This window comes from Triticum dicoccoides, chromosome 5A (genome assembly GCF_002162155.2).
Source record: "Triticum dicoccoides isolate Atlit2015 ecotype Zavitan chromosome 5A, WEW_v2.0, whole genome shotgun sequence".
Taxonomy (NCBI): domain Eukaryota; kingdom Viridiplantae; phylum Streptophyta; class Magnoliopsida; order Poales; family Poaceae; genus Triticum; species Triticum dicoccoides.
The window spans coordinates 443123526-443139496 of NC_041388.1; the positions used below are offsets into that span (position 1 = coordinate 443123526).

Consider the following 15971-nt stretch of genomic DNA (forward strand, 5'->3'; position numbering starts at 1 on the left):
CGTCTCCGGTTCGGTTCCGCGCGATTCGAGTTGGTCCCGTCGGTGGTGTCGTGCCGGTCGGTCGAGATTTCCTCCTGCGGTTCCTGAGAAGCGCTTGCCCTAGGATTTGGTAGCTCGGTTCACCGCGGCGCGTGCGTTGTGCGGGTTCGATTCGGGCCGATTCGTGCTCGCGGGGCGTCGGAATCGTTTCGTTCTGGTCGGGTTTTTTCGGGGGTGGATTTTGGTGCTGCTTGGCGGGATTTTCACCGATTTCGTGCGCGGGTTTGGGGCTTTGGGCGTGCAAGGGAGGTTAGCCATGGGGTTTTGTGGGGGTTTCTGCTCCAATTAATGTTGCTGATGGATAGGCGGCTAGATGCGTCAGTAGATTCCGTATCGGCTATCGCGCAAATGGATTCTGTTCCTAGTTTCCTCCGCGAACTCTCGGGTGCGTTCGGTCTGCTCAAACGGGCCGTCTCGCTGTTACCCCACTGATTTGATGGGGTTTCCTTCATCCTGCTTGCTTGCTCGGTTCCATTTGCGGATTTGAAGCGTGGAATCTGCTTTTCGGGAGGCTTGCCTCGTCGTTTTCCTCGATTTCGCGGGAGATTGGCGCGGAAACCCTCCTGGTTTGCGCTCCGATTCCGAACCAGCAGTGTTCTGAACATTTGGGGGAGCTGTTTGAACTAATTTGGTTTGGTCGCTTTGGGTTTTCCCGTCTCGATTTGGTTTGGTCGCCGAAGTATGCTTGTGGTAATATCGCTTGCGTATGTAGTTAGCATTAAATCCGCTGGAAATGTGGATCCACACGTTCGACGCGATCATACTACTTAGCTGGTGCGTTTTGGTAGAAGCGTCTGGGGATTTTCAGTGCTCGAACTCTTCCTGTGCGTGTGGAATTAGTTTAGTCTCGATTTCTATTTAATTGCTGAAGTTGTGGTAGCAGCCTATGTTCGATTCGTAACTTCACGTCCCTATTAAAATGCTTTGTCTACAGTGGAAGGGGGAGCACAGAGATGCATTATTTACTGGCTTGCACATTTCCAAATTATCATGGAACAGCAGCACGAACTTCTGTCATCTTATTAGTTCGAATTGGGTTTACTAGTTCCTGTTGTTCTAGGAGTAAGATTTTGTGCTGTTCAAATGCTTCCAGTGGAGTACTAAGCGTCTCTATGATTGGGGTTTTACTGTTTGATCCAAACGTGACATACTTTTGGCCAGTTTGAATCAGAAAATCTTCTCTGTAGTTTACAAGTATGCTTTTTCTTGTGCTATGCTGTGAGATTTTCAATGTATGTTCTGCATTTAGGAATTATCTGAGGTTAGTAAACTTCTCTTGCAATGTTTGGGAACCAACTCTCAAACTCTAGTCTCCTTGTTTGATATTGCTGCTTTTAGTAGTTGGGATTGGTTGGCAAATACATTGCAGGATTATTGGTTGGTCATCAGGTTTTGATAGCTTTCACTTTGAAAAGCTGGGTGGTTCATTTCCTATATCACATGATATGTCTTGTTTACATTTCTCTTGTACATCTGTGCCCTAAATTGCAATGTTTTGATCTCTGTTCACTTAACAGATTTGATTATCAGTACCAATATATGTACCTGTATTTGCATGGGCTAACTGTTCTTGGTGTTTAATCGAAGAAATGTATTACACGATCTTTATTGTATATGTATGCGTTTGAACAAAACATTACTGAAAAATATAAATGTGTTTTGTCGTGAATTATGTGCTTCACTCTGAGCTGTTTATCAGTAATCCAATTTGATATATGTTGATAGGTTTTATATTGCTGAAGCACTGGGCTATTTCAATAAGTATCTATATGATCTGGTGAAAATCATAGCATAGTGCGTAGTTTTAAGTTATTCATACAGCTATTTGGATAACATTGGTGTTCTGTTGACCAAACAGACAAGGAATTTGCTCCGGATTGCTATATACAACATCAGCTACATCAGAGGCCTATTCCCTGAGAAGTACTTCAATGATAAGTCTGTTCCGGCACTAGGTCAGGATCGTTGCCCAGTATATATATGTATAATGTAATATCTACATTCTGCTTGACATTTATTAGCTTGAAGTCTCAAACAACCTTATATTTGTTGCAGAGATGAAGATTAAGAAGCTGATGCCCATGGATGCTGAATCCAAGAGGTTGATTGATTGGATGGAGAAAGGTAATATATGTTTAGACAACTTGAGCTCATTCAATTAGTTTACTGTTCTATGATTATATGTTTTAGATGTGCTTTTCTTATCTGCTTATCTGATTAACTTTCTGATTCTAGGTGTCTATGATGCCTTACAAAAGAAATATCTCAAGACCCTTCTCTTCTGTATATGTGAGAAGGAGGAAGGCCCAATGATTGAAGAGTATGCCTGTGAGTATCACCGGGTGGAGTTTGCTAGTGTGTAGTGTATTAAGTTGGACTGACATCGATGCTGGATCACATGCCCTACATTTGCTTATCATGTGTCATAATTATCATGCAGTCTCATTTAGCTACCCCAACACAAACGGGGAGGAAGTTGCAATGAACATGAGTCGCACAGGGAGCAAAAAGAATAGTGCCACATTCAAGTCAAATGCAGCAGAAGTCACTCCTGATCAGATGAGGTGCTATCTTGCATACCCCTTTTTGGATGCTTGGATTTGTTGTTCTTGTTAGTCTTTTGTGCTCCTAAGAGTTAATTTGTGAAGGGTGTTTTTATGTGTACTGTAGTCGTCATAGTAAAGTAATACTGCATGCCGACTGGTATAATATCAAAGATGTGGCTTCATCGAGTGAACAGCATAGGAGTTTAGTGTTCTGTTTTTCTCTATTATAGTGTGTGAAACTTAAGATATGGAGGAGCTATTCACCTCTTGACAATTAGTACTAGTTGAATTTGTAAGTTGCTGTTAGTTTTCCTGCCTGACTTGCAAAATTCTAGTACTGAAGGTATGAAATAGTTGAGGTTTCAGTGTGGTTTTCTCATATACATCCTGCAAATCAGTTTGTGAATTGCTATTCATTGGGTTCATATGTGCATGTCATTGTCAGCATAAACATTGTCAGCTGTAACCAGTGGTAAAATGACAATATCCTGACGTGGCAATGTTTTCCTTTTAGGAGCTCTGCTTGTAAGATGATCAGAACGCTAGTTTCACTTATGAGGACCTTGGACCAAATGCCAGAGGAGGTAATTTTGCATTCTGTATTTTGGTTACATTGGATTGTGCTGTTCTGATTCTGTCACTTGTTTATGTTCAGCGAACCATTCTAATGAAGCTGCTATACTATGATGATGCTACAGTGAGTGCCTTTGTTTCTAGTTATCGACAGCTGCCATCCTAGATAACCTGATTCTATTGTTCTGTAGAAATAAGGATTTAGCTTTTCTTCTTCTATATAATTTTGTTGGTGGAAGCTTACAGACTTTATTATGTTGCCAGCCTGAGGATTACGAGCCTCCCTTCTTTAAGGGTTGTGCTGAGAATGAGGCCGTAAATATATGGAACAAGAACCCCTTGAAGATGGAAGTGGGGAATGTCAATAGCAAGCATCTTGTGTTAGCTTTGAAGGTAGTGGAAATTACAGCATCTGTCCAGAATTCTTTTGGGGTCTTTTTGATCAATTTCTCATGTTTGCTTTGTTTATGCAGGTTAAGAGTGTCCTTGATCCATGTGATGCTAATGATGCTAACAGTGATGATGACAAGATGAGCGTGGGTCATGAGTCAGACCAAGATGACTTTACGGACACCGAGGTAAAGGCCCAAAGAAATCAGATAACTGATAGTTTCAGTAACATTATCTTTACTTTGCTCTTTTTTTGGTTATGGACATGTGGTACCTCCTTTTTGCATGAAAATGTTCATGCTTAGACATACTGTATTTCCTTTTTTTGTAATCTAAAGTATTCCCTGACACATAATCCCTGAATCTATTAGGTTCACCCATCTGAAGTGGATCGTTACGTCATTGCTCCTAATGGTAACATTTATCCCATGATGCTCTCATTGTATTTAATGTTTTTGGTGCTAATATACTTGCTGCAACAGATGGTAATGGCAAAGGTCAAAGTGGTACAAACTCAGATGGTCAGTTATTGGTTCAAGAGAGCTTTATTTGCTCATACATATATGTAAATTTTACACGCAGATGTGGTCTATATCCGTTTGCTCTTCTCTAACTTTCATATGTTCACAGATGAAACTCAAGATGCTGCTCATGAGGAAGAGCTAACAGCTCAAGTAAGAGCATGGATATGCTCAAGAAACATGGGTACTGTTAATGCTTCAGATGTCCTTTCCAACTACCCTGACATATCATTGGTAATTCTTGCTGTCATTTTCCCTTTTATGACAAGTATTGATATTTTGGTTGATTATTGTTCTACTTTAGTCACTGGACTTGTGAGCGAGTGACAGATTTCTTTAAGTGTTAGTCCACCAGTGCATATAAACAGACCATGCCTTGATACACTTTACAAGTTTTCCAGCCTGCTACTAACAACTGTTTGTTGAATGTTTTGCAGGAAATGGTGGAAGGTAATGCAGAAACAATTCTGTGTGCTCGTCAGATTAATCTTGTAAAGCAGAGGCATTCTTTCTGTATTCTCATTCAAGTCTTGAATTACTAAAGAAATGACTCACTTTTCAGATATTTTGGAGAGGCTACTTAAAGATGGTTTACTTTCGAGGGCAGGCAAGGATGGTTATGCTGTTAACAAGGTCAACCTAAGTAACATTATTGTCTACCACACATGCTATATTGTTCTTCACTAACATGATTATTTCACGATTACAGATTACTGATCCCAAAACACCCTACATAAAGGAAGAGGTTGCCATGCACAATGTTTCACCTACTGAAGGAACCAAGAACAACAGTGGAGATCTGATGTATATGAAGGTGCAGTCCTTTAACCCTTGAATGTCAATGCATGGGAATCTCCCCTAACACAATGTTGTCATTGCAGGCATTATACCACGCACTTCCAATGGATTATGTGACTATAGCTAAGCTTCAGGGCAAGCTTGATGGCGAAGCCAACCAGAGCACAGTCCGAAAGTTGATGGACAAAATGGTGCAAGATGGATACATTAAGAATTCAGGCAACAGAAGATTAGGTAACTGCTTGAACTTATCTTTATGAAGTCAACCTCTTCGAAAATCTGTATGAAGTCGAAGATGCCTTCTTCGACTGTAACCTCTATTCTTCTGGATGGTTCACGTGTTATTTGTTCTTTAAGTGAAGTTGGCCAGCCAGTGGAAAAGAATAAACCAGCCACTAATCTCATCTTCATTTCCTATAAAGATTTGCTGTGAGACTCAAATGATCAGTTTTTTGCATGTTGATCACTTGCATTTTGAAAAAACTGTTGTATAGCTCCCCTGAAGCAAGACCATTTTCTTCATGAAAAATGTTGTTTACCAGTAATACTTGCATGCTGATCTTTCTTGGATAAAATGCATTAGCTGGAAAGCTTCATAGTTGTTGTGTTCGCTGCAAACTAATCATTGTTAGGATAACCGATCCTGTCATTTTACTGTCCCTATTATACTGTAATAATACATATATGTATCTTCTAAATTCGATCTTTTGCCATGCCAGTTCACACCATCCATGTTATGCAATTTACTATATTTGTTCTCTTTACAAAATGCATGTCAATCTGTGTCTCTCAGGCAAAGCTGTCATTCACTCTGAAGTCACCAACAGAAAGCTCCTTGAGATAAAGAAGATACTGGAAGTTGATATCACTGAAGACATGGTATGACCATTGGTTCCAAGCTTTGTGCACTACTTCTGTAGTAATTCTGCAACTCATTTGTGCATTCCCGATCCATCTCAATCTCTGTTACGTCATGCAGGCAATTGATACCAACGCAAGGCCTGCTGAGTTTGATCGCAGAGATCACCAAACGGCTGGTGAGTGGCAACAGTGATCCAGACATCCATGTTCAGGCTCTTACCTCTGTCACATTGGGTTTGGCAGCAGTTGCTAAACCCTAGAATTTACCTCTTGTCGCAGACCAGGAAATGAAAGATGGCTCGACAAACGGCCGCTTCCAGTCAGTTGGATCCGATCTTACCCGCACACGGGAGCTGCCGGAGCAGCAGCAGACTAACAAGGACCCAAGCAGGACTCCCACAAGCAATCGCGAGGTATGACCGAAGCCTGGTTGGACTTCCCCAAGTAGTCAAGAATTTTGCAGTGTTGAGACTCTGAGCAAGAGCAACCGCAACATATGTAGTATAGTTGAAACGTGATAAACTGTGATGCCTTTCTTGCAGTCGGCCACGTCCCTGGAGAGTGGGGTGCTCGGGCAGAGGATCAGGAAGTCTCTGGCTGGCGAAGAGTCGATGTGCATGCCGGACAAGCGGACCAGGAAGGCCAGCATGGTAAGGAAAAAGTTCCACCTTCCTTCAGTTAACCAAAATGATCAAATCCACAAATCTCACGCATGTGACATGCTCATCACCCTTTCAGTTGCATCAGTTTAACAGAAACCATAAGCTTGACCACCCCTGAATTTTGTCGCAGGTGAAGGAGCCGATCCTCCAGCAGGTCAAGCGCCAGAAGTCCTAGTTCAGTGAGGCGGTTGCAAGGAGCCTCAGCGCAACTAACCACGTAGGTCAGGCGAAGAAGCAGAATACCCCTAGTTCGGTACTACTTCAGTTCGTTCAGGTGCTTGAAACTTGTGAAGATAGCGACAGAGCACCCCTTCCGGCAGATGTAGATCCTTGTCCCTAGCCCTATCCTTGGTAGCAAAACGTAAACGAGAGAGACTTGTGCCCCCCCTGAGACGTGTTGTTTATGATGTTTGTTTCACTGGAGACTGCACCGAGGCCACTTTTGCCTGAATGCTGAAACGTAGCAATGTTGGTTGCTTCACGCCATGGTTTTAATGATGTATCTATTTGAACTTCTGTACTGAGCAGCGATGATCGGCGCAAGCTTTTTTTCTTCTTGTTGTCTTGGATGCTGTAGCTGTAGGTACTGTTCTGTGGCCTGTGTACGCCGGCGAGCAGTTGCTTGGCGTATGACCAAAGTTTTTCTGGCGGGGACCGTGGTGCAGCGTTTTCTTCTCTCGCCAGCCCTCGCCCGGTGCACGGGCAGCGCGGCATTGATGATGGCAGGCACACTGTCACCTGAAGGCCTCACCTGGATCGTGTTGGATCGTAGTGGTAGGCTTGAGTGATTGCCGTGTCGGGTCACTGTAGCAGTTCATTCCTTGTCGGCGTTCTGAGTTATTGACGAGGTAGTGGTCACGTATCTCTGCACAGGGCGTCCGGCCGATTACATTTGATCCGGAGTAGTACGTACTGGATCAACTATGGCCCTACGTCTGTTGTCAGGCCTGTCGAGCCGCTCGGCGTGTTTGTGCAACACGACAGGGTTTTCTTCCAGCGAATCATCGCTACGCTTTGTCTTGCTTCGCATCGTTAGCTTGTGATAAACCAAGAGATCGATAACGAAATCCAGTACCCTAAAGCATTGAGCTGTGTCGCAGAAAAATAAGGTTGAGCTGAACCACGCCGGTTTCGAACCAAAGGTCTTGGCTGGGGACATTCTCTTTCAATGGACTCCACATGCCCACACTCGGGGTCTAGTCGAATATTCTTTCCAAATCTAATACACAACTTCAAGCTATTTTTTTTCAAAATAATACATTTTTAAATTAATTTGCATAAATATTACGCCGATATTTTTATTTTTAAAAATAATACACCATGGGCCTGCTGCAGGCTGACTGGGCCTAGTCGTCCCACCGCAGGCCGATTGGCTTCTACTATTTGGCTTGCTGCGAACCAATTAGTTTCAGTCGGCTTACTGCGGGCCGACTAGGTGCATGTGGCCATTTTTCTTTTTCTGTTTTTGGTTTTAGTTGTTGTTTTCTATTTATTCTATCTATCAAAACGAATCTGGTTTGTGTTGAAACTTTTTGCATAAATTACTAGCAATATTAACAAGCCACATATAAATTTTCATAATTTTTGGAAAACCACATATTTACAATTGTATTAGATAGCTCCTGGTGAATATAGATAGGGTTTAAATTTATCTATCCAAATTGATTTTGATTTTGATTTTTATAGATGTTAAAATATCGAGGAGAATAGTTTAAAATTTTCTGTGAAACAATTTGAGAATACTTTTTTGGCTTATGAAACAATTTGAAACAATATGAAACAATTTTTATGAAGCAAAAAAATTGTTTCACAAAAATTGTTTCATAAGCCAAAAAAATTCCTCAAATTGTTCCGACTGGAAGCCAATCGGCCTGTGGTGGGCTGACTAGGCCCAGTCAGCCTGCAGCAGACAGATGGTGTATTATTTTTAAAAATAAAAATATAGGCGTAATATTTATACAAATTAATTTAAAAATGTATTATTTAAAAAAATTAGCCAACTTCAATTAGTCCTTTTTTTCTTTAATTTTTTTATTAAAATTAACACAAATTCGAAGTGCCGCTGGAGCACCTCCCCCAAATCTGCTGAAGCCCAAACGCGCGCGCCAACGCCCGCCGCCGCGACAGGCCAGGAGCCCCGCCCCTCCCCGCGATGCCGCCCAAGCCGCACGGCGGCGGCGCCGGCAGCGGCGCCTTCGAGTACTGCGAGCTGTGCCGCCGCAACCACGACCAGGGCAGGCGCCACCGCTACTTCCCCGCCCACCGCGCCGCCCTCGCCGCCGCGCTCTCCGGCTTCCGCGCCAAGCTCGCCGACCTCCGCCGCGCGCTCCTCCGCCCCTCCGCGCCTGCCCCCCGCTCCCGCCTCTGGTGCCCCTTCTGCTCCGCCGACCTCGTCGACCTCGACAGCCGCTTCGCTTGGTAGCCTCCGCCTACTTCTCCTACCCGTCCCTGCACACCTAGGGTTCTGATTCAGATGCGCTGTTTCTAGTTACAGTAGTTCCAACTTTGGATGGTCCAATAGAACACGAGATCGAGCACTGGTAGCGCATCGGGATCAGGGGTTGTTGGAAGCATAGTAGAGTTTTTAGAGATACTGTAGACATCTAGACTTCGTGTGAATGATAGAAGCCCTGTTGTACTCTGTTTTTGCAGTAGCAATGCGATTTACCATCTCGCGAGCGGGGAGCACCTGAAGGGCGTCAAGGATTTCCTGCGGAAGCATGGGGGCGGGATGGATCAGGTCGATTCGTTTAGGATTTCAGAGGCTGAGCTTGCCAAGGTGCAGTGCTATATGTTTTGTGCCTGTATTTCCTCCTGTTAGAATGGCATGATGTGCTTATTTTCACAGCTGTAGTTATATCAAATGGTCTGTTTGGTATTTAGATATGGTATTGGCAGTGAAGCAGGTTAATATGTGCTCTGGAAATAAGATGATGCTGACATATTTCTGCACTGCTGATCTGTTATGTTTTTGTAATTTCAGTGGGAGAAGGGCTGTGAGTCCTCCAGTACAGAAGCACAGGCATTGGCCAATGGCATGATTGGACCATCTTTGAGGCCGTTGAAAGATATCCAAAATGAATCTACCTCTAAAATTTTGGATAGTTTTGCTGAAACTGACATCCCATCTTTTCGTAATACTGCATCTTGTGTTGTTATGCCTTTACAAAGTCCTACCAATGGGGCCTATTACCCCACTAGTACAGCGTGTTATGGATCTTCCACCTCTGGAAGTGTTGCTTATTCTGCTCCATTTGGTACTTCTGGACTGCCTGTCAAACCCTGTGTCACAACACATGGACATCAGGGTATGCCGAGTACAAACGTGTTTCATAGTGCTGATGCACGAATGAAAGGTGAGCACTAGTGTTGAAATTCTCATTGATCTTTCACTTAATTTTTTGCTCTGGACTTTGCTAATTGTACTATTCTACAGCTTTGTTGGTACGTTGCTGATTTCCCTCCCTTTACAGGTGCTCAATCTACTTCCCTCGGAAATGGACCAAATCCACCAGCTTCTTCTTTTGTATATGTAAGTATGTAATATGTGCACACACCCATGTGCATGTGAAAAGTAGACATTTGTCCTTTTGAAAAGATCGCAAGCAGCCTTGTGTATTTTGTTCGTTATTTAGCAGTCATTCTGTAAATAAGATCCACTAAGAAGTTTGAAGTGCTGATGAGTGGCAACGATAAATGGGAGTGTATTCCATTTATGCAAAGAGAAGCTACGGTTAGTTAGTGTTGTTTGAGCTAGTATCACAATGTTTAGGTATCTTGAATCTGAATAGTGGAAGGCTAAACGAGGGGAAGTTGTCATACAGACTCAGGAAGTTAAACCATATGACATGTTGACATCTTTAGGAATGTGATTTTTTGGTTGCAGTCATGCTTGTAGATTTTAGTTTGCAGATATATTTCCTTGAACCAGTTCCTGATCTACATCTGGTTAGTTATATAAACGTGTAATTTATCTTCTTACTATGGTATTGGAGTACTCCAGACATGTTAGATGTGCTATTACATTTATGTCCTGATCTGTCTCCTGCCTCTACTCATGGCCTTCCACTGTTCCCCGGTGTCTTAAAACATGTCTTTACCTCCCCCAGTAACATAATTGCAATTCTTTCTCATATGTAAGCAGAACTTGCACATTATTAATTTCAAACAAATGTAGCAATTCTCTTTTCTTGTACCAAAAGGGTTTTGTTCTAGTTTATGTTTCTTGTTTCCTAAAAGAAGTGATTATGAACCAATTTTTTAATTTTTTTACAAATGTTCATATGTAATGATTTGTTGTTTATATAATCACTTTTCTATGGTGCATGTTGGCATCTCTTTTTTTACAATTCTGCCCTTGCAGGTCCAACAGGGCCACTCTGGAGGGAAATTCAATCAGGGTATTTGACACTGCACTTTCTGTAGTGTATATTTTCCTTGCACTAATCTGAATGTGAAAATGCTGCAGCCTGAGCAAACAAAGATATATCTAGTTAATTCTTTCTCAGTCCATGCATGAAATTTTATGTGATATCATTGTTTTATGAAGGCCTGAAAGCAAATGTGCATACTGGCGCTCCTCCTCCATGGTTAGAAGCTAGTGAGCATGATCCAAAGAATGTGTCACTCGCCAGCTATGCTCTTCCATCTTCTCTGAAAGGAAAATCAAGAAAACTTAACCCAAAGCGTGTTGGAGCTGCATGGGCAGAGAGAAGAAGAGCTGAAATGGAAATGGAAAAGCGAGGTGAAGTTGTTCCAGAAACGCCTGATGCTAGTTGGCTCCCTAATTTTGGTGGTGTCTGGCAATCTGGTTCGCGAAAGGAATCGAGGAAAGAGTTTGAGAAAAATCATAAGCTTAAAGAGGAGAACAATCCTGAGTTACTCCCTGAGATAAAACCATATATCAGCAAAAGGATGGTAAATGTGTTCTCTCACTTTCTCCTCAGTCTTTCCTACATGTTTACTTTGGTATTCAGGATTTCCGTGTTCAAGCAAGTAATCTCTGACCTTTTTTCTGTTCTTCAGTCCATGGTCTTCTTACACCATTAAGATTAGAACATTGATTTCCTTCTGACTTGGCTCAAGTATTGAATAAATAAACTTAATTATCCTAACTGCTTTGTTATTCTTTTGATTTCTCTTGATTCCTGATATAAATTCATCCATGAGACCTTGTGTTGTTTATAGAGGCTTGCAAGTGCGGTAAAAGTTAAGATGAACTATTGCACCTCTGTGCAGTCGTAAAGCAGTTTAGAGTGTTATATGTGGTTGTATGGTAGAAGGAAACATGGAGTGCATCGAGAGATTAATAGCAGTCCTAAGAAATCTGCTGTAGAGAGTTCTTGTGCTATTTGTATTTTGTACTGTTATAGAATTTGTGCAAGTATGCCCTAGATGATATTTATGCATTTTTTCTCTTTATTCTTTGTATATCCGGGTTATGTTTTCGGACGGCTATCTCTTATGCTTGTGTTTACTATTGCAGCGTGTAGGCTCTAATAAAGATGGACAACCGGACAGCACCGTAGAATAGTGAGGAGATGTGCATTGTCCTGCCGGATGCTTTATGGTACGAATCTAACTAAATTCAGTAAATGGTAATTTGGAGCTTTTGACTCGTATATCCAGGAACAAGAAATCATGTTTAATTACTGAACAAGACTCCCCTTGTTCCGTTATCGCTTGATAGTGGAACCAGGTCCAATTCTGGATCGTATGGATATTTTTTTACTGAACAGCACCAAGTTATGATTGAAAACTAGATTCCTTAACTCTCCTGTCTTCACATAACGCAGTATGTACTCTCTAAATTTCTAATAAGAATGTGTTGTGTCAAAAAAAAGAGACAAAAATGAATAAATGCTGTAGTTGCTGCTTTCCAGGAACAGAAATCAGAGGTGCTACAAGAACGTCTGCACATGTGCAACTAAATGTGGCATTGGGTACTCGTAGATGGTCCTGCTATCTCTTTTCCAAATGCAATAGACCCACCCAACAACTGTTTCTTGCTTTCCGTCCATCGCTATGCGGTTTGGCGTCTGCAGATTGTGGTCACGGTAGGTTTTCTGTAGAAGTTCTGCAAAACGGTCCAGTGGGCAGCTTTTGTTTCTGTACAGGAACGCTCTGGATCTTGTCGTGGTTGAAGGAAAGGCAATCTCTTGGGCGCATGATTGAAGAGATCTTTTTTTGTTTGTAGTTTGACAGTGTGTGCAGTGCCAATCAACCCAAGTGAAGAAAAGTTGGGACACTTTCCAAGATGAGTTACCTGTCTTGTGAGAATCTTTTCAGAATGTTGTTGGTGCCTTGGTCGTTGTGGGGGGTGATTGATCGAGCGTGGATTTGCTCCTGATCATATGACATGGATAATTGATGGTCCTAGCTGATAATTAAGGTTGGCTTATAGGCTACATTTGTCCCGTCCAACCTAGCTTGTCGATTTGGTAGCTTGGCAGCACAATTGGAGCAAAACCCAGAGCCTAGTCCCTGAGCTTGTTTGTCTGATGGCATGTAAAGAAACCACGGCATTTTTACTAACGTTGCCTCTTGAAAGGCTGCCGCTTGGCATCTATTTTCTGATGGAATGATTTTCGTTTTGAAGTTGTTTGAACGCCAAGAAACGTAAAAAGTCGCCCTCTCGTTGATGTTGTTTTTCTTAGGTCACCCGAACGTGGGAGAATCAATCAAGAGCAATTATAGCGCCTGGTACTATGAAGCATTGTTTGTTACCGAGTGCATCAGTCAGGTCGCGTAAATTCGCCTTAAAGGCGCTGTGATATCGAGCAAGAGTAGCGGTGGTTGTGGGTAGGGCACGGCAATTGTTTGTCTGATTGCATGCTTTGTTTTAGGCGCCAAGTTGCAATTCATTCCCTCCCACCTAGGACGCGCTACAGGGAACGCATTCAGTAGCAGCAGGCGAGGTAACCAGGAGATCTCCTCCTCTTAACAATAAAGCAATTATTGCAAACAATGTACTACGTACAGTAGTGAAAACATCCATTACCACCATGTCCACCACGAGGCTAAATTTTGTGTTTTGACCCTTTTTTCAAACCTATTCGAGATCTGACCCTAGTTTGGAAATATTTCGAGATCTGACCCTTTTGCTACCGCCGGGGACCATGACGGTAGGGTATAACACATGGCGGTAGGGTATAACAGCCTACCGCCAAGGACCCTGAAGGTAGGATTGCATGCCCTACTGCCAAAACCCGCCTAAGTATTGAACACAGTGCGTGCTCGTGCCTACCGCCAAGCACCTTAGCGGTAGGGTTGTGCAGGATGTTTCCTACCGTCAAAGTCCCTGGCGGTAGGCTGTTAGACCCTACCGCCATGGACTCTGGCGGTAGCAAAAGGGTCAGAACTTGATTTTTTTTCAACTTAGGGTCAGATTTCGAACAGGTTTCGGAAAAGAGTCAAAACACGAAATTTTGCCCCACCACGATGCACAGGCGCAGACCAGACGTGCACCCGTACGGTACGGTCTTGTGCATCAAAAGTATTTGGAGGAGCGGAGAGAGTCTCTGTCGATCGATGTGAACGCCGTCGCCGGCTCGATCGCCCGCCACCACCGCCCCTTACGTCCGGATATCGGCAAGATCCATCCGAGTGCGAGCGTGCGGGTCTGGAGCCGCCCGGCCTCGCTATCGCTACAGTGAACGCATTACACTCTCTCCCTCCCTTCTCCTACAAGGCACTGTGGACGAAGGAGAAATTAAGCCATTGGAGCCGGCCAGATTGCACTACTTCTCTACTCCCGGCATGGCGGCATCGACCCATCCCTCTCTACCGCTAGGCACTGGCGGAGCTTCAGCAAGGCTGAATGGGCCGTGGCCCGCCCAGCCCATGAAGTTTTATACAATATACATCTACTCTTGAGCCTTAAAATAGCAGCCCATAAACTATGTTCTTCTTGTTGGCCTTCCCATGTTTGGGCTGCAAGCTCCGCCACGGGCGCTAGGTTAGGGCTAGCCTTGCGATCCGTCTCTCTCCTCGTCTCAGCATCAGCATTCAGCACCACCACCAGTGTCCGATAACCCGATCGACGAGCACAATACACATTGCCGTGTGTCTCCTGCGCGCGCGATGCACAGCGGGAGGCAGCCGCCGTCCAAAGCGCCACCGCATATTCAATGGAGCGTTTCCATCGATCTGGCCCCGTCGTCTCACTCTCACGTCACATGCTAGCTAGCTAGCTCCCCTTGTTGTCGGAGGCAAGGCACGATCGACGTGGGCTCCGTCCCACGTTCAGTCACGGTGCTGCTGCGCGGTTCCGCCCCTATAGCTCCGGCTGTCGTTAGCTGAATCACGCGGGAATTTTTGAAACTCGAGTTGTCGTTAGGTACGTCCTTCCCTTTTTTTTTTTTGCGAAAGGTACGTCCTTCCTTGACACTACATGTGCTCTTAAGTAGAGCATCCTGATCCTAGGTGGATGGATGAATGGATCTAGCTATAGATTTGCTAACTTGACGACATATATACCTACCAAGCAAGAAAGAAAGGGCGAAGTAACTTTTTTTTGGTTCGGCGATCGAGCACACGCCTAGTCCTTTGCAAGGACTTGTACTGTTGGACAGTACATACATATATATGGCGCAGCAAAGGCATGGCGCCCACGGCTTATGGACACCAACCCTGAGACGATACATATGTAGAATTGTAGACTTCCATTTCTTGCAAGTTTTTTTTGATAAAGGGCAATTTTATTAACTAAAAAATATAGCATCAAGTGGATACAAAACATTATGAGCAACACTCGGCCTCTGCATAATTAGGATGCACACAGCCAAACACCCAAAGTCTGACAACCAGAAGAAAACAAAAACCGATGAATCGGCAATAGTAGAGTCCTATAGGCCGACACTGTGCCTATGTCGAAAGATGAGATGGGCCGATCCGGAGGTTATGCTGCCACCTATGTTGGGTAAAAACCTCCGTAGCCACCTGCTCCAACCGCGTACACACCGCCTTGAACAACGGTGGACCTCCGCTCGTTGTACCATAGACCACATACGAAGCGAGTGCGTACAACGGAAAATAGCCTGCAAAGGAGAAGCATTTTTGTCATTAAAAACAAAATCATTTCTACATAGCCAAAGTGACCATAGTAAGGCATACGCTCCCACCCTTAATAGCGTTTTGAACCTATTTGAAATACCGTCAAACCAATGACCAAAAATTTTGGCAACACTTGTGGGCGGATATAAACTTGACGCTATTTGGATGACTGACCACGTAGAACGTGCAAAGTTGCATTGGAAAAAGAGGTGTCTGATGGTCTCATCATGAGTACAAAAACAACAGTTCTTACTCCCTTGCCAATTATGCCGTGCGAGGTTGTCTTTGGTTAGAACAACTCCCCTACAAAGATACCACATGAAGACTTTAACTTTTAGTGGTATCTTCGACCGCCAAATTTTCTTACTATTACTCACCAGTACCTCAAAATGCGTGAGCGCATAATACATAGAGTCTACGGTGAAAGACCCTGATGTAGTAAGGTTCCAGCGAAACACATCCCGCCCTTCTGTCAGGCTAATCGCATCCAGACGGGACAAAAGATTATGCCATGACATAAGTCGGGG

General features: G+C 43.6%; 1 protein-coding gene across 1 annotated transcript; it reads left to right on the top strand.

Annotated features, from left to right (window-relative positions):
* The first annotated feature begins 1864 nt into the window (after positions 1 to 1864).
* LOC119302200 (meiosis-specific protein PAIR2-like) lies at positions 1865 to 12987 on the top strand. The gene is made up of 28 exons (XM_037579231.1): positions 1865 to 1994; positions 2095 to 2163; positions 2275 to 2367; positions 2480 to 2603; positions 3100 to 3169; positions 3241 to 3282; positions 3423 to 3551; positions 3632 to 3736; positions 3920 to 3962; positions 4031 to 4069; positions 4179 to 4303; positions 4507 to 4519; positions 4632 to 4702; positions 4779 to 4883; positions 4951 to 5101; positions 5661 to 5746; positions 5847 to 5904; positions 6008 to 6141; positions 6271 to 6378; positions 6521 to 6544; positions 8624 to 8808; positions 9043 to 9169; positions 9374 to 9746; positions 9864 to 9922; positions 10754 to 10790; positions 10940 to 11307; positions 11876 to 12184; positions 12273 to 12987. Exons 2-27 carry the CDS (start codon positions 2097 to 2099, stop codon positions 11921 to 11923), a joined length of 2784 nt encoding a protein of 927 aa, XP_037435128.1. The 5' UTR covers positions 1865 to 1994; positions 2095 to 2096; the 3' UTR covers positions 11924 to 12184; positions 12273 to 12987.
* Positions 12988 to 15971: the final 2984 nt, after the last annotated feature.